General features: G+C 45.3%; 2 protein-coding genes across 65 annotated transcripts in view; one reads left to right on the top strand and one right to left on the bottom strand.

Moving 5' to 3' along the window:
• BMAL1 (basic helix-loop-helix ARNT like 1) overlaps positions 1 to 4,932 on the top strand; it is a 47,227-nt gene extending 42,295 nt beyond the window's left edge. For all 32 annotated transcript variants that reach the window (XM_086893701.1, XM_086893718.1, XM_086893707.1 and 29 more), the window contains 5 exons: positions 98 to 186; positions 963 to 1,071; positions 2,703 to 2,796; positions 3,793 to 3,895; positions 4,237 to 4,932. In XM_086893701.1, the coding sequence (XP_086749827.1) occupies positions 98 to 186; positions 963 to 1,071; positions 2,703 to 2,796; positions 3,793 to 3,895; positions 4,237 to 4,397 (556 nt within the window). In that variant the 3' untranslated portion in view covers positions 4,398 to 4,932. The remainder of the gene's footprint in view (positions 1 to 97; positions 187 to 962; positions 1,072 to 2,702; positions 2,797 to 3,792; positions 3,896 to 4,236) is intronic.
• A 289-nt stretch (positions 4,933 to 5,221) lies between these two features.
• BTBD10 (BTB domain containing 10) overlaps positions 5,222 to 24,538 on the bottom strand; it is a 32,691-nt gene continuing 13,374 nt past the window's right edge. For 31 of the 33 annotated variants that reach the window (XM_086893729.1, XM_086893744.1, XM_086893733.1 and 28 more), the window contains 7 exons: positions 13,332 to 13,525; positions 12,379 to 12,664; positions 10,621 to 10,723; positions 9,803 to 9,923; positions 8,602 to 8,799; positions 7,894 to 8,004; positions 5,222 to 6,217 (listed from right to left, as the gene is read on the bottom strand). In XM_086893729.1, coding sequence (XP_086749855.1) covers positions 5,907 to 6,217; positions 7,894 to 8,004; positions 8,602 to 8,799; positions 9,803 to 9,923; positions 10,621 to 10,723; positions 12,379 to 12,664; positions 13,332 to 13,525 — 1,324 coding nt within the window. In that variant the 3' untranslated portion in view covers positions 5,222 to 5,906. Of the gene's footprint in view, positions 6,218 to 7,893; positions 8,005 to 8,601; positions 8,800 to 9,802; positions 9,924 to 10,620; positions 10,724 to 12,378; positions 12,665 to 13,331; positions 13,526 to 19,138; positions 19,548 to 23,144; positions 23,410 to 24,538 lie in introns of those variants that run through there. The other 2 variants (XM_086893758.1, XM_086893730.1) reach the window with 2 other exon arrangements.

A 24,538-nucleotide genomic window follows, 5' to 3' on the forward strand; every position in this document is an offset into this window, starting at 1 on the left:
AGCTCTGGCTGCATGACTTGGGTTTTAATCACTTTATTAGGGTTTTCCACCTGTAGGGTTTTCTCTGACTGACTTTTCTAACCCTCGCCCTCCGCAGCACGGCGGTCCTGGACAGCGGGGACGCCGCCTTTCCCCAGCTGGCAGCGTCCCCCCACAGCATGGACAGCGTGCTCCAGGCTGGAGAAGGTAACTCCTGTGCTCAGGGAATCCCTGCCAGGGGGCAGCTCCTCCTGCCTGCACACCTGGGCTGCCCTTCTGCACTGCCCAATAGCCTCAGGAAAATCAGGTTTAGCTCTGAGCCGCACCTGCTGAGGGCTGCTGGTGTTAAAAATGCATTTTCAGAGGCAGGATTATCCAGTTACAATTATCCATGCTGAGGCCTTTCCTGCCCTCTCAATGTGGGCTCTTCTCTGCTTGGAGTGTATCAGGCTCCTTCCTGACAACCTCCCAAGTGCTGTGCAAGTGTGAAATCACAGCACCAGCTCCCAACTTGGTCAGACCTCACTTTTCCTCCCACTTTCAGATTCCTGCAGTTACCTGCCAGGGGCTTTCTTTGCAGTCATCCCATCTTGAATGGAATATTCTCTGGCAAGTTGTTCACAACAAGCAGAGAACAGATGCTGTTGTGTGTGGAGAAGAGCCTGTTTGGGCACAGGGCAGGTCTGACAAGGCCATTCTGTAGCAGCTCTGGACAGGAGGGAGCACCAGGTGCTGAATTCTGAGAGAGAACAGCCAGATTCTAAAAGAGTTGGGGTCTGTTCTGCCCCTGCTGGCACAGAGGGACATTTGAGACCCAGCACAGCTCGGTGCAATTCCATCCATTTGAAGGCACTCACCAGTTGGTGGAACTGCCAATAAATCCAGTTCAGAAGGTCCTGCAGCTGCTCAAAGCCTAAATACAATTTCCCTTTGGAGATGGTTTGGAAGCTTTTCTCTGACCTTAAAATTCCTGCTCATTTCAGGTGGCCCCAAAAGGACCCATCCCACTGTTCCTGGAATTCCAGGTGGAACAAGAGCTGGGGCAGGTAAAATAGGCAGAATGATTGCTGAAGAAATCATGGAGATTCACAGGTGAGTGAAAATGGTGTGGAAGTTGTTTTTTCACTGCTCTTTAAGAGGAGTTAGACTTCTTTAATTTCCTCTGAAAGAACAATTTATTCAAGCTGAATAAGGAGTGATCCAACTGTATTTCTCAGACAGCTGCAGGTTCCTGCTCAGCATCCCTGAGCAGTCAGCCCCCACAGGGAAGGCATCAGGTTACATCCTTGCTGTTGCAAAAGACTGATGCTGGCATTTTTTTTTCAGTGGTGATGATGATGATGGCCTGTTCACCAGAAACATGAGTTAAAAAGAGCAGCTACCTAGAAACAAATCCATTCCAGGCTGTTCTTTTCCCAGTGACTTGAGGCTGTGAGTGGCACAGCCTCCAAATGCCAAAGCTGCTGACTGTGTGCCAGAGCAGCAGTGTTTGTTTCTGTGCAATCCATTCACTCTGTGGAGTTGTTAGATGTGCATGATGAGCTTGTGCAGCTCCCCTGCAGCTCTTGGAGCAAGGACACAACGCTGGGGCCTTCCCATGGCAGTCAGGATGTGGGGCTGGGCCAGGGACGGGGTCACTGAGGGACTCTGGGGATCCACAGCTGCCTCTGGAGTTCTCACCTGTGTGAGCAGCTGCTTTCAGTGGGTACCACTTCATTTCTGGTGGCTAAAAATCCCTGTTGCTCACGGATCTCCTCTTGGGAACTGTTTCCTTCCCTACAAGAGGGGTCTCAGCCAGCAGCTGTGCAGTGGTAGCGATTTAACTGGACTGAGCTGCAGTGCAGAGCTCATCCAGTCTGTTTCCCACAGGTTTGTTCCTGCTGCAGGCAGGAGATTCCCTCCACCCTCACTGAAGGCAGCAGCAGACCTGTCCCTAAGGCTTCAATCCTTTCTGAGGAGTAGGAAAAAGGGGAGAGAGGAAAAGAAGGAAAACATGGCTGAGCCAATACTTTGAAGCTTAACCATCCCTTTCAGTAGCTGTGAAACATTTAATTAATTAGCCCAAGTGAGCGTAGTAGTGCAGTTTCCACCCGTGTTTGCATTTCAGTTCGGACCCTGGGTTAGTTCCAGTCCTTTTTCAGCAGCTGTTACTATTTTCCAAAGCTGCCTTCTGTTCAGCTTTCCCAGGGGAACTCTGCCAAGGAGAAGATTCCCATTTCCATTGCTTTTCTCTGTAACTACCCCTCCTCCCTCTAGGCTGGAGATTTGTTGTCAATACATTATTCATTATTAACGATGTTTGATCAAGCTATGGAAAATGGAGATGAACAATGAGTTACAAACACTCCAGTGTCCAGTGGACCTCTGTAACAGGAGCTCACTGGGGGAGTCTGGGTTACTGTGACTGAGGCAGCTGGAACTCGTAGCTGGTGGAAATAGAAGAGAAATACTCAAAAAGGAGCCTTTCCTTAGCTGCCAGGACCTTTTCCTTCTGTCTCTTCTGTGAAGGCTGCCCAGGAATAAAAACCATGGAGGAAGTAAAGGCTGCAGACCAAGCAGGCTGGATTTACACAGGATTGTTGGTCTGGCTGTGAGGAACACTGAAAAAGGGAGATTACAAAAGTGAAGCTCATGCTTTTGGCACCTGATACCGAAGTCAGCATCTAAAACCCCAGGTCTCTGAGTCCCTTGTACACCCATGCCCTGTTTTCTGTGTGTTTTAGGATAAGAGGCTCATCACCTTCCAGCTGTGGCTCCAGTCCCCTGAACATCACCAGCACCCCCCCGCCCGACACATCCTCTCCAGGAGGGAAGAAGGTAAAAGCTTCCCCAGTCTGGGGATGCTCAGGGAACGTGGGGTTGTGCCCAGGGAACAGCTCCTGGCAGCAAAGCAGAGCCCAAGCGCTGCGGTGCTCACCAGCAGCAGCAGGTCCTGGACACTCCCCTGCCCCTCAGGTTATATTTTCTCAGCAGAGCTGCAAGGATCTGCTCTCCTCCTCTCCCTCCACCTCCAAAACCTCTCTGACACCCCGTGCTGGTGAACGCTGGAAGTGCTGCTGCTGCACGCCGGCTGTGCCCGACTGAGTGCCACTGGTGCTGCTGGAGCACAGACAGGGCTGGTTCTGTGCTGCTGGAGCACAGACTGGGTCAGTTCCGTGCTGCTGGAGCCCAAACTGGGCCAGTTCTGAGCTGCTGGAGCACTGAGAGGTGCTTGTGAAGTCAACACCGAGCTCCTGCCTTGCTCTGAGATTGCCTGAGTAGCACTCAGGTGCCATTACCAGCACTGAGCCACTTGTCCTGGCTGCTTCCAGCAATCTCTAAATGCTTATGGAAGTTTTATCCAAAGCAAGAACACTTACCCTGATCCTTGTGCACTGCTTCAGGCTTACTTAAACCTTTTTTTCTCAGAAATGATGAATTGTACTGGAACAGACAGTAACTATTTCTTAAATATAAAAATCTCTGTCTATTCCCAGCTCTCTTTGTTCTTGAAATAAAACTCCCGAGTTGGAACAGATTTCCAATTACTAGCATTACAATTCTAGTAATTCTAGTTATTCTTTCAACATGTGGACAGAATAGTGGTTGCTGGCAGGGCATAAAAGCACAGGTGGAGGGTTGGGTGTTTTCAGCACCCCCTTGATAATTCTCCTTGTGTAGGAGATTGTTAGAAATTATTATAAACAATTCTTAACCACATGGGTATTTTGGGAAGTCCATCTACCCTTTATTAAAAATTCTGGTATTGGACAATTTAAGACTTATTAACACACCATTTCATGCTGGTTTAGAACTTCTGTTTTGTCTTTCAAGATCTTGAATGGTGGCACTCCAGACATTTCTTCAGCTGGGCTGCTGTCCGGGCAAATCCAGGATAATTCTGGGTACCCGTATTCCGACAACTCCTCTATCCTGGGTAAGTGGAGTCCCAGGTGAGCAGCCTCCCTCCCAGCTCAGCACAGGGACACTGCAGCGGGATGCTGGCTCTGAGCACAAAGCCCACAGCAAGCTGTGTGTGCCCAGAGAGGCACCTGGCCTCTGTTCTGTAGGGTTTATTCTGCAGGGTTTATTTACTCTGTTAATAGCTTGGTTTCCTCGGGGTGGGGCGTGCAAGGCTCGGTGCCCTCGCGGGGCAGTGGGAGGGAGCCCAGCAGTGCAGCCTGGGGCTGGCAGCAGTGAGCCCTGTCCCTCCTGTCCCCCCTGTCCCCAGGGGCAGCTCAGGGCCAGCCCCACTGAGCGCTGGCTGTGTTCCTGCAGGGGACAACTCCCACATCGGCATCGACATGATTGACACGGAGCAGGGCTCCAGCAGCCCCAGCAACGACGAGGCGGCCATGGCCGTCATCATGAGCCTGCTGGAGGCCGACGCGGGGCTCGGCGGCCCCGTGGACTTCAGCGACCTGCCCTGGCCCTTGTAAATGACCCAGCACCCCAACAGCCAAGTGCATTAATGGTGGAGCTCTGCAGTCTGTGAAACTCGCGGGACTGAGAGGCTTTTATGTGGGAACTTCATAAAAGCTGTGTCAGAATGCGACTCATCCTACCATGTGTAACTTCAGACAAAGTGGAATAACCTGCTACAGTGTTCTGTGTTGATTTGGTTAGCTGTGTATAGCTTGCAATACTTGTATATTTTGGATTCTGTTGTTTGAAATTTTTTTTAAATCACTGTGCAACTCACTGGCATCAGTGGTAGCTTTTATATGCAAATGACCATTTCAGATGTATGGTGTGTTTTTACACTGCAAAACAGTCCCCATGTGGATATTTCTTATACTAATTGTACCATAAAGCTGTTTATTCTTTCTTGTAAGAATCCTTTACTATAAATATTGTTAAAGTGTAATGTATTAGACAGTTAAATATTTTTAAAATAAATGTTTCCCTTGTTCTAAGATGGAGCATTTACTTTGATAAATAAATTTGATAAAACCCTGCTGAAGGTGCATGCCAGAAGCGCTTGGTATTTATCTTTTCTTTAGCCTCGGGGGAAAAGGGAGGAGAGCCAGTGCCTTACCTACACCTCCACCGCTTTGTCATGACAGTAAATTCCCAGAGGAGCTTTTGTTACTTACTCCTGGATCCAGATTTAGCCTGAGAAAAGCACAACAGGCAGGTGCGTTGAAGGAGGCCGATTATCTTTACGAAATACTTGTTTTTCACTTAATATTAACCATCCTTCCCCTGAGGAAAGAAAAGCAGCTACTTGCCAAATTCATAATTCACAGATAATTCAAGGCCATTAAAATAATGGAAACTTTATTTGCATGAAAAACCTGTTTACAATCATTAATAAATGAAGAATGAACCATTTGCATTTTCCTATCTCATGACACTTATGAAAAATGTATTAAATAAATATTTGTGAACAGCTTAAGGTAAGGCAAAATTTAAGATAAAGCCCCTGTCCGTTGTTCACAATTTTTGAACATGGCTCACGCTGCAAACGAGTGAAAAAATTCACTGAAGAACTCGGACAAGATGTTGCACGGGTCATTGAATCACGTCCTCAATCCAAAAACCCAAGAGCAAGTAGTTTTGTGCTCAACCATATACAATAACTTTAAAAGGGTCAATCTATTCAGAGCAAAACTATGTACAGTTAATACCTTTGATAGAAGCACTTTTGTTAGTATTGTGCAATACATTTATAAAAAATGGCTTCAAATTCCATTTCTCAACCATTTGTAAAGTGCTACTATCAATTCCCACCGCGCTGGCCGAGCCCCGGCGGCGGGGCCAGGCCGGCTCTCGAGTCCCCAAGGTCACAAACCCACGGGCAGACACAGAGAGCGAGCCCAGCGCCGGAGCGCTGCTCCCCGAGCATCCGCGGGGCCCCGCCGCATCCCGGAGCGGGGAGAGCCGCGGGGCATTGCGGCACGGCGGGGAGGGCTCTGCGGGGAGCATGCTTGTGCGGGGCAGCGCGCTCAGAGCGGGGGGTTCTGGCCCTCGGCCTCCAGCTCGCTGCTGCCGGGCCCGGCCTGCATGGGCAGGATGTCCAGCTCGTCCACCTGCGGCGTGGGGTGCAGCACCACCAGCTGGTCCTGCGGGATGTCGGCGGCCGCCGCCGCCAGGTTGGTGATGGATTTGCTCTTGACGCACTGGAAGTCGACGTGCCGGCTCTTGCCCTCCTCCTTCTCCCAGGACATGCGGATGAAAGGCCGCTGCACGTAGTTATAGATCACCTCCGGCCTCCCGCCCGGCCGCTTCTTCACCTTCTCCTTGTACGTGGGGTAACCTGGCCAGGGCAGGAGCACAGCCCCGTCAGCACAGAGCACAGAGCACAGCCCATCAGCCCTGACTGCAGAGCACAGCCCCATCAGCCCTGCCCTAAAGAGCACAGCCCATCAGCCCTGCCCTATAGAGCACAGCCCCATCAGCCCTGCCCTACAGAGCACAGCCCATCAGCCCTGACTGCAGAGAGCACACACAGCCCCACAGGACACACACAGCCCTACAGAGCACAGCCCCATCAGCCCTGACTGCAGAGCACAGCCCATCAGCCCTGACTGCAGAGAGCACACACAGCCCTACAGATCACACACAGCCCTACAGAGCACAGCCCATCAGCCCTGCCCTACAGAGCACAGCCCCATCAGCCCTGCCCTATAGAGCACACACAGCCCCACAGGGCATACACAGCCCCACAGGACACACACAGCCCTACAGAGCACAGCCCATCAGCCCTGACTATACAGAGCCCAGTCCTAGAAAGCCCAGCCCTGCAGATCGCAGCCCTAGAAAGCCCAGCCCTGCAGATCCCAGCCCTAGAAAGCCCAGCCCTGCAGAGCCCAGCCCTGCAGATCCCAGCCCCAGAAAGCCCAGCCCTGCAGAGCCCAGCCCCAGAAAGCCCAGCCCTGCAGAGCCCAGCCCCAGAAAGCCCAGCCCCAGAAAGCCCAGCCCCAGAAAGCCCAGCCCCAGAAAGCCCTGCAGGACACAGCACAGCCCCCCTGGCACTGCCAGCGCAGGTGGTTCCGCTGTGTTGAAGTCACCTCTCCCCTGTGCCCAACAATAATGTCCATTTTACACATTCCTCCAGGGCACCAGCAGCACAGCTCGCTGCCACAGCTGTTCCCTGTCAGACCAAGAAACGCCAGCAGAAATAATCTGCTATTAGCCAGCATTAAAGGCAGGGCTAGTTCTTGTTTAGCTAAAAGACTCCCACCTTGTTCAGCTGAAATTAGTTATTTCAGAGTTAAAAGCATTTGCTTTTTCTTGGCAAATTACAAACGTAACTATGACAACTTGGTGAGTGAATGATAGAAATCCTGCTAATTATAAAGGCTGGATTCTAAAATATCTGGGTCAACAATCAAAAGAAAAATGTAATGCAAAGAAACCCGGTTCTTACATTCATGATAAAAATCGGATTACTCAGTGAGATTTTACAGAGCAGCCTCCTAACTTACATGATGTTTAACTAGATCAGTATTTCTTTGCACTTCACTCATCCACTGGATAGTTTTGTACTTCCTGAAAGACAATGTTTGCCTGCCACTTAACAGGACATTTTTCATTTCACACCCTGGAAAGGACACCGGCCCAAGAACACAATATCCAAATCTGTACAAACGCGTTGTTACTTCAAACAAAGCCCAGGGAAGATTTTGTGTGCAAACTAAAGGGTAAAGGGCATGAGATGCAAGTCATGAAGGCAGCAGAAAAAAAGCACCTGTCTGCAGAGAGCCCATCAGCCAAACACAGCTTGGACACCAGCCTGGAGCCCATAATCAGGTTTTCTAGCTGGGCCTGTTGCTTGCTGGGTACCATTTCCCCTCGGGAATGTCACCCAGCCTCAGCAGGAAAGACAACACCAACCCCTTGGCTCTCCAGCTACAGAGAAAACCATAAAGCAGAGAAGTGCAGCAGACCCTGAAGGCCAAGGAGGGAGAGTACAAGCCATGCTTCCCTTACCTTCGATGCCCAGTCGGATCTTCTTGAGCCCCCTTTCCTTCAGAACTGATTTGGCCACGTCTCTGTTTTCAATGTATTTGAAGAATCTGTACAACTTTGTGCTGTAAATAACTAAAAATACATTTTAATGAGAAAAAACCCTCTGTATTCAAATATTAACCTATTAGCCTAAAGAAAGTTTATCTTTTCCACTGTTTTGCTTTAGTCCAGTAATTCTATTTCAGAAGAGAGGGAGAAACTGGAGAACTGCAGAGAAAAACAGCTGAAGATACAGGGGAATGAGTTCGGTGCACATCTTGTGCAGTCCATTTACAGGTGCTTGAACTCATCATCCACACAACTGTAATACTCCAAAAATAGTAACACTTGTTTTTTTTTCCTCAAAAAAACCCTCTAGTTGTTCTCCCACAGTAAACATGACTCCTACCCATTTCTGTCCTCAAGCTCTTTCTGAGGAAGTATTTTCTTCCCCCTCACTGGCTGACAATACCTTAATAATAAAAATTAGCTTCTCTTTCTAATTACATTTGAACATAACAAGCAGCATTTGCTTCTGTGAAACAAAATACTAAGCAGAGCTACCCAAAGTGAGAGGTTTCTGTACAACATTTTTTTCTGTTGTATTTCAGTACAACAACTTTAAATCAGCACATGCACTGCCACCTCTACCACGGCGTGGCTTGGTGGGAACAATGAGGATAAACTCACTTTGTGAATACTCCTCTCCCATCTGGGGGGGATACTCTTCATCCCAGTCAACAACATCATCATCTGTCAGCACAACGATGTGGCACTCCCTCTCCCCACTTTGGGCACTGGCTACCATTAATGGCAGAATCATTTCTTCCAGGTAAAACTCAAATTGCTTGCGAGCACCATCATTTGACAATTCATGCATCAGAGCACCTAGAAGAAAATTTTAAGCATTTGAGAGCACATTTGAGAGCTTGGTAAAGAGAAGAAAGCAGCAATAAGAAAGAGTAGATGTGTTTATCTTGAAGTATTAATGCAGACAGGTGTAAAGACACTTAGTCTATGAGCTTATGTAAGTTCAGACCTCATTTGAGTATCCACCAGCCTGTCCTGCAGATGTGAACATAGTGTTGGGCAGACAGGGGAGTGACTTTGAGAGCTCCTCTGCACTTTACTACCACTAAACACTCAGTAACTGTGCAAGGCTGCTCTTGCTTTTCCTAAAAGAAACACCATTTGAGCCAGTTTCTGGGAGAGCAGAGCACACAACCCACGTTTCATAAGCAGCAGCTTAAAACCAAAGCTTCTCAAAGCCCTCATGGCAGGAGCTGCTAAATCCCTGTAAGGACAGGGAGCTCGGGCTGTGGCCCTGCTGGGGAAGGCCCAGGTGTCCTGCACAGCGTTCCCAGCAGGAATGCCATGGGAATAATCCCACTGCACACACAGGGAGAGCACAGCACCAGAGGCACAGGCCAAGGCTTGGGCTGTGCTCAGGGGTGAAGGAGCAGGAGAGAACAGCACGTGCTGGGAAGCCTGGAGCTGCCCACTCCACCAGCAAAGCTGTGCTGCTGCCACCAGGGACACAGCTTCATTCTCCTAAGTGAGGAGCTGAAAAAATTATCCTCCCTGTCCTCTACAAAATCAGCTACCACTGAATGCTGCTGTATCTGTACTGCAAATGCAATCACACAGCTAAGTGTTCCACAGGGTGGCCGCAGCACACAATCAGATGCTGAAATATCAGACATTATTTTGCAAAGAACATAAAGCCATTGGTTTTAGGGCTTTATTACATAAGAGATAAAAAGGGATGGATTTTATTCATGTAGTGCCAGCCATCTTCTTTATCTCAATAAAGGACATGACTTGGAATTAACACACACACACTGAAGTCGATTTGTATAATTCAAATTATTTCAATAAGCTCTGTACTTACTCAGATCTCTGCATTTTATGGTACTATACTCAAAGGAGATACAGAGATAGTCACACGCTTCTCTCAGCTCAGGAATAGATATCCCATCAGGACAGCGTATCACCCCAGTCTTGTAGTAATCCTGCAGAATGCACCGAGAAATAACACAATGCACAACACCCACCAACAGAAACACTTCATCATTTCATTCATCACACCCTCTCCACAAAGAAAGTCCCCAAAATGTAAGACAAATGTTAAACTTTGTGAATCTTCCTGTCCTCAGCTTTATCAGTTTTCAGAGCTGCATTCAGAGCAGCTGGTTCTGGTTAAAATTGTTATTTAAGTGACAACTATTCATACTAATGATTTTGCTGTCTTTTATCTGGACTTCACTGAGCTCTTCCCATTCCAAGGCTGCTGACAAAGCAGTCCAGCAGCTCTACTTTCTTGTATGGATATTAAATAAGGGGCCATTTCCATCTCAGACTGAAGTTGGCTTTACTCCTCTTAGCTGTGGGAAGTTCACTCTCAGTATTCTGTTTCACCTGATTTCAGCTCTAGAAGGACAGAATATACCTGAGTTTGGTGAACTAAATGCACAGGAGAAGGTGAACTGATTGCTGGCAGCAGTAATTTTTGATTTCTTTCATGTGTACTTTCTCTCTCCCCAGCTTCACGTGTTCATGTCTAGGAAAAGGGGGATCCCCCCTCTATCAAACAATATAAAGAGCAGTATCTATGCCATCCACAAAATCTGAATATGCAAGCTGGGTCAAACCAAGAGTTTCACTTCTTAACAGTGCTTGTCCTAACAGCATTTGCCCCTGAAAACTCACCAGAATAGCACGAAACACAGTGGAACCAATTCCTTCAGCAACTTCATACTCTCCTTTTTCATTGGGCCGTGTAAAGTTGTGTTCTCTGCCTGATCCAAACATCCTGCTCAAGAATGAAAGTAATTTGGGTTAGAATCCCTTACTGTGGTTTTCTTGTTTGTAAGTAAGAAAAATAGAATGCCAGGAATTGCATGGAAACTGCAGGGAGAAAGCAGGGCACTCTGTTCAGCTGGAATCACGATTTTCACTTCACCACCTGACGTGTCTTTTCTGACCACTCTTCAAGAAACAATATTTAGAAAAAGGTAGTCTAACAGGATACAGGCTTAAGGCAAATAATACATTCTTATTATAGTTACTTTTACCTCCCAAGCTGTCCCTGCTTAGTGCCCTGCAGACTGACATTGAGGGAAAGTGGCTTTATAAATAACCTGCGTGTTAGAGCAGTATTTCCGTATCTTTATTAACCTACTTTTCAATTAGCAGAAGATAAAATAAGCTTGTTCCTTGAACCAATCCCGAAGGGAGAATAACTCAGCGTCATACATGCACAAAAAACCCAGTGCATTAGGCAGCACCACTTACTCTGAGGCTGGGCATGGAAAAGGAAACTATTTCCTAGGCTTTATCTCAGCTGATACACTTCCAGTCTGTCTGGATATTTACATGCACGCATGTATTGTATAGTATCCAAGTGCTTTAAATCAATTATTTAATTCTGTTGGTTCTTACTTCCATTTATTTCCTTTGACAGTTTAGACAGAGAAGTATTTCTTGCCTTCCCTGTGACTCACCCAACTTTTCACAAAACGGGAATCCAAGGTACTATTTATCCCACACTGCGGTGATTTAAACAGAGCAGAAATTGTTTAATCACATTTATTACCTGTACAGTGGCAAAGAGATTTCTATACATGTATTTTGAATATGATTATATCCTTGTGTGCTGAGAAATAGCTGTATTTTAATGAAAAAGCCAAATCCAAAGCAACACAGACACACCTTTCTCTCCTTTTATTGATGCAAGGTTTTAAGTGGTGCCCTCTGTATTTGGACAAGGCAAAACCAACCAGAACTGGCTGCAGCAAGGCAAGTATTGAATCTTTTCCCACCATGCAAACATGTTAAATATGGTGCTCATGGTAGTTTCTACAGAGAACATTACACTCATATTGTGGACTTGCATTCAAGTGTTGATCATTTTGAGCATTCAGCCTCTCTGCTGAGCGGCTCAGGGCTGTTATACTGATTATCTGACATTTCAGAAGATAAATGGGATGAGCTTGAACATTGTCAGGGTAGGCCCACTAAGCAAAATAAATTCCTCCAAGATTTTCCTGCTTGCTGTTTTGGAAGAGACTGTCTACACTCACTGTGCCACTTTGTTTTATGAAACTTTATGAAGCTTTTGTTTTATGAAGCATTAAAAATGAGGAAGAACGAGGCAGACTGAACACAGAAGCAATGCCCAGGAAGGCAGAAAGAAATGGGAACATCATGAAATGGTAATTTATTTATCAGCTGTCATCTCTAGGTAATAGACATCTCTTGGCTTCCCTGCCAAAACCAGAGAACTTGCATTTGATTTTTACTTAAAGACATTTGAAAATTGGTAATATTAAACAAGAGCAAGACCAGCTGCAGCAATATGAGTCCAAGAGCTATTTAAACAGTTAAATATCCACAAAGGACTCATGCTTCTCTGTAACAGCTGGGGACTAAGGGAAAAAACCAAAACCCAAAACAAAAGATACAAACCTGCCCAACATGGTGTTAGGTTGTGCAGTGAAGATGGAAGGATCTACAACAAATCTGGTGTTGTCCACGATGAGCGTTACTCGCTCGGAAGTTCTGACGTTCCGAGCTCCCTCTTTGCCATTTTCATACACAAACACCATTTCCCCACCAGCCTTGCAGCTGCCATCTGAGCTGGACTGGCTGCTGTTCCTGCTGCTGGTGCCCATGCTGACAACTGAACCATTGGGGGATGTCTTCTGGGGCCGGGGGCTGCTGGGCCGAGACGAACTGTGATCCTTCTCCCGATCTTTAGTGGCAACGAGGTGCAAGGAGCAAAAACAGGAAATTAAATTAAAGATTTACGGGAGTTCTGAACGGTTTGTGCCTTTCCAGGCACAAAACACATCGATTTCAGAAGTTAAGTACAAATTGTTTTGGTTAAATCTATTCTGGGTAAAGACACCTTCAAAAATAACTTCTCATTTATGAGAGTCTGAAGTTTGCATCACCTAGACATCAAACCCACCTCACCTTCCCCAAAAGGCTTTACAAAGAAAACTTACTGCTCTAGTACTGAAAAAGGAACTCAACATAATACAGAAGCTATTGCATCACAGTTGGTGCTATAGTTCAAAGGAACAAACCATGATTTGCCACTTAAAAAAATCCCTATTTCCTCTATTTCCAAATACCTAGACCCTACACAGTAAAGAGGAAGTGTTCAGTCCATTGCCTTAGAAAAATTAGATTGTTCTTGTGATTGAACTAAATAAAGAGCATCATGCAGGAAAACACACTGCAGACTGAAAAAAGAGCTACAGCCTATCAAAGAAGGGAATACCCAGACCAGGACACACGTAAGAAATCTGTACCTTGTGCCCTCTACTAATAACACTTTTTATTGTATTCCTTTGCCAAAACAGTACTCAGATTTAGGGAATTTTAATCCTGAAATGACAGAGAACTGCACACACCAGAATGATACTGCCTTGTGGGTGAAGTGACATTCCTGATGCACGGAGTGAGCTGAGACTCTGCTCTTTCGTGGGACGAGTCACGAGATCTGTCACTGGACCTGCGCCTGTCCCTCGATCTCTCGTGTCCACCACTCGCACCATGGAGGCTCATTTTGGTGTAGTCTATTCCTTTAGCAACACGGGATGAGGTGCTGAAAACAGAAACAAGCGACATGTTCAGCATTTCAAAATCTCACAGACATCACACACCTAAATTTTCAAGGCATTCAACAGTCCATGGACATGTTTCCAAGATTAGGATTATCCAGCTCCATTTCCTCAGCTGTACTCATGTTTGTATTTACAAACAATTAACTTGGAACATGAGGCAGGCAGCAGGAATTACCTGTTTGCTGCTGTGTGATTTACAGACAGCACCTGATCAGCTGAGCCTGCCTCTGAAGATGAATTTGCACAAATCCCTTCCAGAACGGGTAGGTCAAATACAAATTAGTATTTCTGTTTGATTCTTACTGTTAAATTAAATGTTAAATTTACTGTTAAATTAAATTAGAAGTTAGGGGTCATTTTTTTTTCTCCCCAATGCCATCTATTTTGGCAAAACCTTCTCAGACCACAGGCTGGCTTCACACTTTTCCTGCAGTTGCCCTTTGCCAAGGTAGTCAGTCTGAAATGAGGGGATACATCAAGACACACCATGCAAGAGTTTGTTTCTGCACATTCTGTTTTAAATTTTCACTTATTCTTACAAAGAACAATAGTAAGCCACCACAACCCAGGCAGCAAACATGAACTATACTACCAAAGCCACGACTTACCAGACTGTCAGTAACAAGTAGGGTATTTGTTCCAAACCAGCAAATTTAATATAATAGTTTAAGATGCTTTAGACTGTGACTAAGTTACATTACTCAATTTATCAATTACATTTTGCAATTATTAAACTACAACCAACAAAACTAGTCAGTTTTGAGATCTGTAACTCTCAGAAATTACCTAAAAATTAAAAATCAACTTGTAACAGCTGCTGAATTTACCAAAAATCCTTAAATCTTCTATTTATACTGTTTAAAAAAGAGACAAATTTATGTCTGGACAGCACAGACATGTCTGTGTCCTTGCACCCCACCAGAATTCCTAAAGCAGTTCTTTTGCTGTTTGGCTTTCAAGTATGGGCATGACAACACTCCTTATTTATGGGTTTAACTGAAGGAATTCCCAAAGCCCCAGGCAGTGGATAACCCAGACAGACACCTGCACAGCTACAAGGTCTGACAGACAAAGCAGAGCTGTGATTTCCCAGAGGAACCTCAATGCCCCACTTGCTTACAGCCAGCAGATCCCATAACTCCCACCAAGAGACCTGAAATCATGACTGCAGGAATGCTGTAGGAGAACACAGACAGGGAAGAATGATGGCTTGGCTAAGACAAGCACAACAAATATAAAAGCATTCACTGGACAAGCAGATTGAGCAGCATCCTCTTTTTATGTTGCTTAAAAATAATGACAAAAAAAAAATAATCAAGGATTTCCATTAGCATGAGATGTTGCAGTTTCAGTGATTGATAAGAAGAGGAGTTTAGGTGAACAGAAGAACAAAAAGGCTGTGACAGATGAGAGTTTAGCACAAGGCAAGGAGTCAGAAATGTACCTCTCACTAAGGCACACGAGCTTCTCTGAATGAGGGCAGGATTCCCTGTTGACAAAGCACAAGTTTGGTGCAGAGGGAATCTACTGCAATCCTGTTTCCTGCCAAGCCTAAAATATGCTGCAGTAAGAAATGCATCTTTGGGATGTGGAGTCAGCCAAAGGTCTATTGAATCAGAGAAAAGAACTGCAAGCTTTGCTTCTGGCTGAAAACACACAGATTTACAATGCAAGAATAATGATCCAAGCACTTCCATTAAAAGGAAATTTCCTGAGGATGTAGTTCCAATGCAGTTCTGAAGGTATTAAGATTTATAACATTTCAGCATGGCTAACATGTCTCCTTACTTGTCTCACCTCTCTATTAGAGAAGGGTAAATTCTTTATTTTGAAAGAGAAATGTTCAAAAGTTTGCATGAGTGAGATCTGCAAACCTCAAAAAAAAACAAAAAACCACAACACAAAACCAACATCAACAATTTAGGAAAACCTTTGCACCTTTCCTTTGAGACAGATATATAACTACATAATATAACTGTTTAAATAGATACAAAATATGCTCATAAATTATTAGAAACATGGATTACTGTCTCAAATTCAAGACCAAAGTCTAGCCCCAGTTTAAACATGACAATATTCATTAGTACTACAGCTGAACTTCCAAAAAATGGTGATTTTATTTATTTTTTTTAAAAAAAAAGAAGCTTTGTATCTCATCTGTGCATTTATATTTGCATGCTATGGTCTAATCAAGGGTGCCACAAAAGGGGGTAAGTGTGGAGTACTCAAACACCTACATAGCAGACTGGTGACAAAACATCTCTGCAAATCCCAATAAAGCCTCATGTGATCGGGCCTCTGTTGAAGCACAGCTTTGATCCTAGACCTGATAACATTTCCAACCATGCTGTGAGAAAACAGAGTTTTGCAGGTGTCACATTTTATAGTATCAAAATGCATGACTCACTGTTTCTCAGGAACTGAAGAGCTCTATTTGCTTTAAATAAGGGAAACACGCTAGAAAATGAAACTGAACCACTGTAATGGGATGCAGGCTTATCACACATCCTGGCAGAGCAAACATGAATTCCCCTTTAACAGAGAAGGCAATTAAAATGTGATTCTTAATCCAGAAAACCATCTAGAGCCACATTACCCTCCAAGCAGTGATTCAGAGTTGCCAGTGAAGCAGGGCAAACCCTAGCTAATAATCTCTTCCCAGCAGCCGATAAGAACAGGTGCTGCAGGAAGCGGCACTGACTCAGCTGGCACCACGCTTCCTCCTGAGCCCTGCCCCAAGGAAGGGCCATGGCAGGCATGGCTGTACCTCCCTCAGTGGCAACTGGGCTCCTTCTGCCTCGGTGCAAGGCTGGAGGAGAGGGGCAGGCTCAGGGATCATCTATCCTGCTCCTGCACGGCCATCCCTGCGGAGCCTGGGCCATCAATTCAGCTCAGCACTCCGCACCGCGAGAGGCAGAGGCTGCCAGCTGGAGGAGGACACGATCCTTGAATAGTAAATCACCTGCTTCTGAAACAGACAGATTAGTAAATAATTTCAAAGGGCTGTTCAAATTGCAGCTGGCCACAGCACTTGCATTTGCTTGCTCCTATGCTGTACTTTCCTCCTTTAATGTACAGATTAATGCTAACTGTGAGACCCACACATCACCTATTAGCCACAAGATGCAAGCCAAAATTGCAAGATTCTTGAGAAAGCTTGAGAAAGCTCTGGCTGAATCATGAATCTTCATTCATCTTAGTAACAGCAATTTAAAATGTCAATCTTAAATCTCATCACTGTTGAGTCACAGTTCACAAAAAACAGTTGTTTGATCAGTTGGATAAATACTCAACAAACTTGAAGTTCCATGTGTTCAACAGCATGAGCACTTGGATCAATGCTACCCCTTAAATACAACTTTGCTCTACAATGAACAAGCAAAGGAATGTGAGTTTAAATCTGAAGAAAGAGAAAAGACAGAGGTGGAGCTTAGCATGTCAGAAGAGACAGGCATTGGCTTTACCCTGCGATACCTGACCAGGAAAGTTGTGTCCCTGAGCTGCTCTATGTTACTCTGAAAAAGGAGCTCATTTGTGGCCAGGATGTATGAAAGAAGACCTGTGACTTTCATTTTCCTGAAATGAGGCTTTAGAAGAGGTTGCAAGTGTTCAAAGGAAAAGGAAGACATCAGAACTACCAAGTAATTTTGATTTATTTGATAGAAGGACTTGGTCACACATCCTCTTTTCCCCCTCTAACAAACCAGTGGGGCCAGGAGGCTGTTTCTGCAGGGAATGCACAAAGCCTTCACTGCTCACAAGCAAGACTGACTACAAACCTGGCCCCAGTGACAAAGGCAAGACAAATTGGCATTCACTGGGGAGCTCCACAGCCGTGATGTTGCAGCTTCCTACCAATCTGCACCTGTGGACACAGGACTGACCAAAGCAGAGCTGCCCCATTTGAAGAACAGGCCAACAGGAACTCCTGTGGTCCACAGAAGCACCACAGAGACCAGACACACCACCAGGACTCCTTCCTCCAACAGCAGTGAAACACTGCAAGTTCCAAGTGCCAGGAAGCCACGGCTGCCATGCTGCATTCACCCAAAATCTCACCCACAGCACCCAGTGGAGCCCACACAGAGCCTTACTTCAAACCTCCAAGGAAGAGCTCTGAAGCTCCAATGACCATCTCAACCTGAAAAGAAGTGTTTGCAAAGTCAGCTTTCAGAGGAGACCATCTCACCCTGAATTGTGTGCAAAGTCAGCTTTCAGGGGATTCCTCGGCTGATGACCACCAGCTGCACTCCTGGCTATGGAAGCCATAAGCACCAACCCATAAGCAGAATTTTCTCCTATGTGCTGAATGACACTCCATTTAATTTAAAAGCATCAGAGAGGAAAAGGAACAAAGAAAACACCATTTTAAACCCTCACCCTTTCATTCACTAAAGCTGGAAAAAGCCCCCTGTATGTAAGATCATCTAGTACCCAGAAGTTCATGAAAGGGGAGAATATCTTGCTTTATCAATTACTTTCCCACAGAGGAAAAAAGAAACACACCTCCCCCCAAATAAACAAACCCAAACCAAAACAACTGAGCAACCTCATGAATATTCATGTGCTTTGGCAATATTCACAAATTCAATACTGATTTTTCCCTGGCTCCAAAGGAACATGTGCACTACACCCATTCAAGAACTTTAAGTCAGTCATTATATTCCCCCCTCAGACAGGGATCAAGGAAGCTCTGTCTTTGTAAAGGAATGAGGCATTTTCTTTAAAAGCAGTTGCCTCATGAAGAAAACCAAATAAGCTCAAGGTTTTATTTAAGCAAATCTATTTAATATGATGTGAAGGAGGGAAAAAAAAGTACCATCAAAATGGCAACTTGTCATACTGGTAAGGCTTCCTATTTTTGTAGTTAAGGGAAGAGCTGTTTCTAAAAAATGTAAATGCTCTTCAATTTAATGATGCTTTGGAGTCATCTGTGGAAGGAGAGCTTCAGTTTGTCTTTATACATAACAACAGATTGCTTTGAATGTATTACTAATTATTAAAAGAAGTAATTAGACTGAATTAATTCTGCTGCCAAAACAATTAGCATGTATTCCAACATAAAAACTCCATGTGCATCCTACTGAATCCTGCCAATAAATATACTTGTTTATAAAACCAGCTCTTGTCTACACAGAATTATGGTGCTTAACCAATATACTTATTACTCCCAAACCCACCCTGACGTCTTAAATAAATGAAAAGGACACAGCGGTGGAAAATTAACCAAGATTTTTACCCTTTTCCCCCCCTGTTATCTTCTAAAACTTACATCAACTCCCCCTAAAATATAAACTTAGATCCACCCTTTGCTAGGGTGATTCCCATAACGAACACTTGTAGAACCAGGCTATAGAGCTTTATCTATACACTAAGTTACAGCTGCCATGCTCTGAGGCTTTAGAAGAAATCCCTTCTGCTCATCCTGCCAGGACTTACACAACGACAGCGCTTATGCCCCTCTTCCTCCCCCTCCAGCCTGCTCTTTGTCAGCAGACATTTCAATTGACCTGTGCACACAAAGGACAGTACCCTGCCTTTTCCTCCTTCTCCTCAATAATGCCCACACGTTATTCCCCATAACGAATACGCACCTTCCTCTCGTGTCTATCAGGGAGGAAACACAGAAGCACGGGAACAATTTCGGGATCAGAGCACAAAGGAATTCTGTTCCTCCCAAAAAGGCAGCTTTGAAAGCCAGATCAGCATCCTTTGGCATTACTTGTTAAGTTCGGCATATTTGATATTTCCATCACTTCTTCAGCAGTCCGCGGTACCGTCAGCGAGCCTCACTTTTCCCTCCATCACCTTCCTCCGGCAGGATAAGCGAGCGTGCAGCCCATGGAGCGCGGGCAGAGCCGGGATTCTGGGCAGAGCCTGACTCAGCCGTGCGCGGAGCTCGGCTGACGTGTGACCCGCAGCCGCTGATGGGCAGGAGGCAGCGGCGCAGCCGGGCTGGGTCCTGCCGCCGGGCTGGGTCCTGCCGCTGGGCTGGGTCCTGCCGCCGGGCTGGGTCCTGCCGCTGGGCTGGGTCCTGCCGCCGGGCTGGGTCCTGCCGCTGGGCTGGGTCCTGCCGCCGCCCGCACGGCCACGGGCACGGGCACCGCTCCCCCCGGGCACGGGCACCGCTCCCCCCGGCACCGCTCCACCGGGCACGGGCAGCGCTCCCCCCGGCACAGGCACCGCTCCCCCCCGGACACCGGGCACCGCTCCCCCCGGGCACGGGCACCGCTCCCCCCCGAGCACCCCGGCACCGTTCCCCCCGGCACCGCTCCCTCGGCACCGCTCAACCGGGTACCCGGGCATCGCTCCCCCCCGGGCACCCCGGCACCGCTCCCCCCCGGGCATCCCAGCACCGCTCCCCCCCGAGCACCCCGGCACCGCTCCTCCAGCCACCTGTGCCCCCCTAAACCCGCCGCGGTTAATGCTTCCAGGGACTTCACCCGGCACCGAGTTCATCAAGCCTCTTGAGGTCGCTCCTACGAGCACCCCTTTTCCAGCAATATTCTTTGCAATAAACATCGTTAGTATATAATTATATTCATCGGCACATTTACCCATCAGAAATCATTGTGCATTTTCACAACAGTGGGCCATCGAGGCGAGCCCACCAAGCTCACAAAAAGCAACAAAGCGAAAATTTAGAAAATTTGAGCGACTCGTGTGTTAAATGATTTTTTGGCGGGAGGATAACTAGGCGCTACGAGACAGCTCTATTTAAATGATTCTCTTTAGAATGTCTGCAGGCTGTTTTAAGGAGTCACAATACACCGGAGGAATAGCTTAAAAGTCCTGCAATAAATAACAGCCAAGAAAGATGTTGTAAGGTGGAGATTAAAACATGATGCAAGCTGGAGAAATGAGGAGGATTGTTCAGCAGATGACTGCTGTAATAAAGAGAGAAGTCGGTAGGAAAGAGACTTGTGATTAGAAAGGCAGGAGAACATCAGCATTCCAGGCTGAAGAGTCAGCTCTTTACACATGGAAGGAAGATTCCTGCTCATACAATTTCAGTTACCCGAACCAGTGAATTTTCTCCTGGTTTTGGGGTCTTGTGATGGTTCACACGCAAGCACCCTCCCCATGCCCAGGGGGAAGAATAACCATCAGCCTTGTAAGCCTTTCCTTCCTCTTTCAGTATAAGCCAAGACAGACATGGCTACAATAAACTGCATGGAAAACATGCTGGAAAAAAACCTCTCTCCAGCATTTTTTGCCTCTCATAGAGCAGCCCCCAACAGCAAGAGAAAGTACCCTGGCTCCCTACATGGGGTCTCTTCTCCACAGCAGAATTAGGATGTGTTTTCTTCTTTACTCCTACATCAAGTAGAAAGAACGTGCCTTGGATGCATGGCTCCCAAATCCCACAAAACCACCTCTCGACAGGACAGGCACCCATCAAAATCCTACAGAGACACAGTCCAGGAGCCACATTTGACTTGGGGCTCCATGGAAGGAAGCCCTCGGAAAGAATTCTCACTGCTTCATTTGGGGGCTGCCACAGGATCTTACTTCAGCTCGAAGCAGAAACTCTGTCAACACTTTCCACCCTCAAAATTCTTTAATATTCACATAATTCTGGTCTTCAGTGGGTTCTCAGCCATGAGTAATGTACTTCTTAGTAATGCAGTTCCATTTCAGGAAAGGATCTCATGAGTGGAGTGTTCAGTTGCCAAAGGGATTTCTTAAAGCAGCAAGGACTTGACCTTTAGGAGGGAACACATTCACACCTTATGACTTCTACCAAACACAAGACCTTCGTAAAAGAACGCTGGTTGCCTTTATTTATATATCAATTTCTGCTCCATTTTCAACATGGATGTTAAATGAAAATCAGACTAAGAAATTCAGAGTATAATTATCTTCCTTAGAACTGGAAAGGATCTCTATTTATTAAAAAATAGCTTCAGAAATTCAAAATTTAAATTCAAAAGAACCAGAACCAAACACAAACTCTGTGTGGCCATTACAGTTTCAATTCTCAGAGATTAAAGGTACAAACAATGAAGAGCTGTCCATAAAAAAATTCTAGTTCTGAGCATAGCCACCTGGAAAGTGCTGTGTCCTAATGAAATGTGCCGCAGTCCACCACAAATAATATCTGATAACATTTGGGAAAGGCAATTTGGGCACTGAAGAAGTTCAGGAGGATTTAGTGTGTGCCTTTGCCCGGGAAGTTGCTAAGGTTCCCTTCTCAGCAGTGTCAGCAAGCTGCCACTGCAGACCTGAAGGATGTCAAAAAGGAAATAAGTCCTCACAACTCTAAGATCATTCACTATACATTGGGTACCTTACAACAGATGAACAGATCGGTGTTTTTCAGAAGCTACCACACTGAGTGCAGCCCATTTTTCTGGATTCCAAGCCCAGCTCTTCCCAGCCCACCTCATCTTCCCGAGGGCTTTCCATCCTGGTGCCTACAGAGCCCGGATGAGGCGATTTGGACCTGCCAGTGCCAGGCTGCAATCAGGAGCAGACACATTTGCAGAGAACCAAAAGCGGGTGATGCACACTATGACCTGAGCCCATGGCAAATCAGGCCTCATTATTTTCATGCCAGACCTTGTGCAGGCCTGCCCCATGCTGCAAAATGTTCAGCTGCAGAAAATCTTCAGGAAATCACAGGAAGAGAAATAAAACCTGTCCCCACAGTGGAAAACGGATTATACATTCTGATATCCTTCCACAGATGAGAAAGGGACTCTTCTGGGGATGCCTCATGTACTTCACAAAATGCTGAGACACGTGGCACTTCCATTCACAACCCATGAATGCATCCTCCCAGCAGGCAAAAAATAATATTGGGGGAACAAAAAATCCCAGCATTTAGCATCTGCACAATAACCTCTCATCTACGGACAAGATTTAAAAAGCAATTGAAGATTTTCAAAGAGTCATGGCAACAGAATCAGAGTCACATTTTGTTCATAAATGCAGCAGTGCAGGCAAGATCTAATAATATCTAAATAGAATGAACAAATAAGAAACTGTCAAAAGGGACTAAAACAGAAGCAGATTTAGAAAATTAAATCCAGGACAAATCTTAAGGAAGAGACAAATTTAAGCCAAAGGTTTTTCACCACAACTCTAGGAAATGCACTCACTGCAAGAGAATTAGAATTAAAGTCTTCCAACAACAACAAAAACTCCAACACTATAGTGAAATTACATGTGGGAAACTAATAACTGATGAAAAATTGAAAAAAAAGTACAGACCAGCAATAGCTAATAATGAAAATACGAATTCAGAGGCCATTTATTTAAACCTTCACCACTATTAATTCAACATATGGATCCTGAACATCTTCTTTCATCTTATTCAGGTACTTAAATAAAAAGCATCTGCAAGAATTTTCTGTAATAGCTTGGACAAACAAGGCTGTTTGTATGATTATTTAGTCATCTTTAACACCATATAAATTCATCCTGACAGGCCCTGCAGATTTACAGCAGGGATCATACGCATTATATTTTTAGTCCTTATTTTCCACATCTCTCCCTTCTGAGCTATCCATCCCATTGCCCATCTCAGAACAAGTAAGGAACAGGAGGAGAGAAAACAGCAGGACATGTTGGCAGGTTGATAAAGTGGACACTCACCAGGCTAGAAAGAGCAGGATGTAATGCTGGCCTGTGCGAGGATTCAATCCATTCCCCTTTGGACATTTCTGTCCCCTGTCCTCGGCCACAAACAGACCCGTGGCTTTCCCTGCTGCCACACAAGCCCTACACACAGAGCTGCTCACAGCCCAGATTATGTTTTCTATGAGTCAAGAAAATTATCTAAGCTATTTTAAGAATGTTAAGGCAGGAGGATTAAACACTCCAAAGCACCAAGAAGTGACAAGCTAAGCATCCATCTCCTATATTACTCCCCAGTTGAGATTATTCATTACAAAGCTCTTATTTCACCATTATGTTTTCCAAACCAGAAGTATTCTCTTGATGATAACAAGGTGTATTTTGAGTAAGACAAACAATACTGGAATACTGGAAACCTTTTAACAGAACAATTCTTGTTATATTATTACAACTTATACTCCCAAATGCATTTTCCCCTCTCACACTGTATTTTTCACATAGACTTTCACTTGTCTGGAGGAAAAAGTGTCAATTAAGTCAGAAACTATAGTAATATATCTATATTTAGCCACAGAAAATCCAATTATTTTGTTCAGGCTTTTGAATAAAGTACACCATTTCCTAATAATTAGATTCTCTGAAGTAATCAAGTATCTCAAAGGAATGAGGTAACAAAATATTTATCCTTATTTATCCCTTATTCTATTACAACGTCAAACTATTATTTAGATTCTCATTCTCAAGGATTTCCAAAAACACTTTATTTGGGGAAAAAAATTAAAATGATCAGATGTTAGCTTGAGTACTTTATGCCTAGCATACAAGTCAAGTTTCCATAAAAATGCTATTCAGCATTGGAAACAAATTGTGTTTTGCCAGAAATATGGCAAATAGCTGCAATTATCTTAGAGGCATAGATTTCCTACCTTTTGATGTGTGACCCTTGAATTCAGATTGCATGAAATGACCAAGAGCAGCTTTTCTGAAAAGCACAGGCCACGGATGTCCTTGAGTTAACTCCTATCTACATCAATAATCTTTGCAGAAAGCTGCACAGCTTTTTATTGAGACATTTCCCCAAAATAGATAATCCACCCCAGACCACACATGGTCAGACATGTGTCCTGTTCCTCTGGGCTGGATTTACCCAGCTGAGGCTTCCAGCTACCACACTTTATTTCAAACTTGCTCACTGACTACAGCTCATCATTGTAATTTCTGTGACTGATCAAGAAATCATTCTTTAACCTTTGGGTGTTCCCTGTCTCTGAAGATACTCGGTAGCTTCTGAACCTTCAGGGCAGATGTTGATTAGAGGCAATTCTCAACTGCTGACACCAGACTTGCAGTAACTCCACTGCCCACCCAAAAGCCCTTCAGACCACATGATGTTGCTGGAGACTTGTGTTCTC

Source organism: Cyanistes caeruleus, chromosome 6, assembly GCF_971803275.1.
Source record: "Cyanistes caeruleus chromosome 6, bCyaCae1.hap1.1, whole genome shotgun sequence".
Taxonomy (NCBI): Eukaryota; Metazoa; Chordata; class Aves; order Passeriformes; family Paridae; genus Cyanistes; species Cyanistes caeruleus.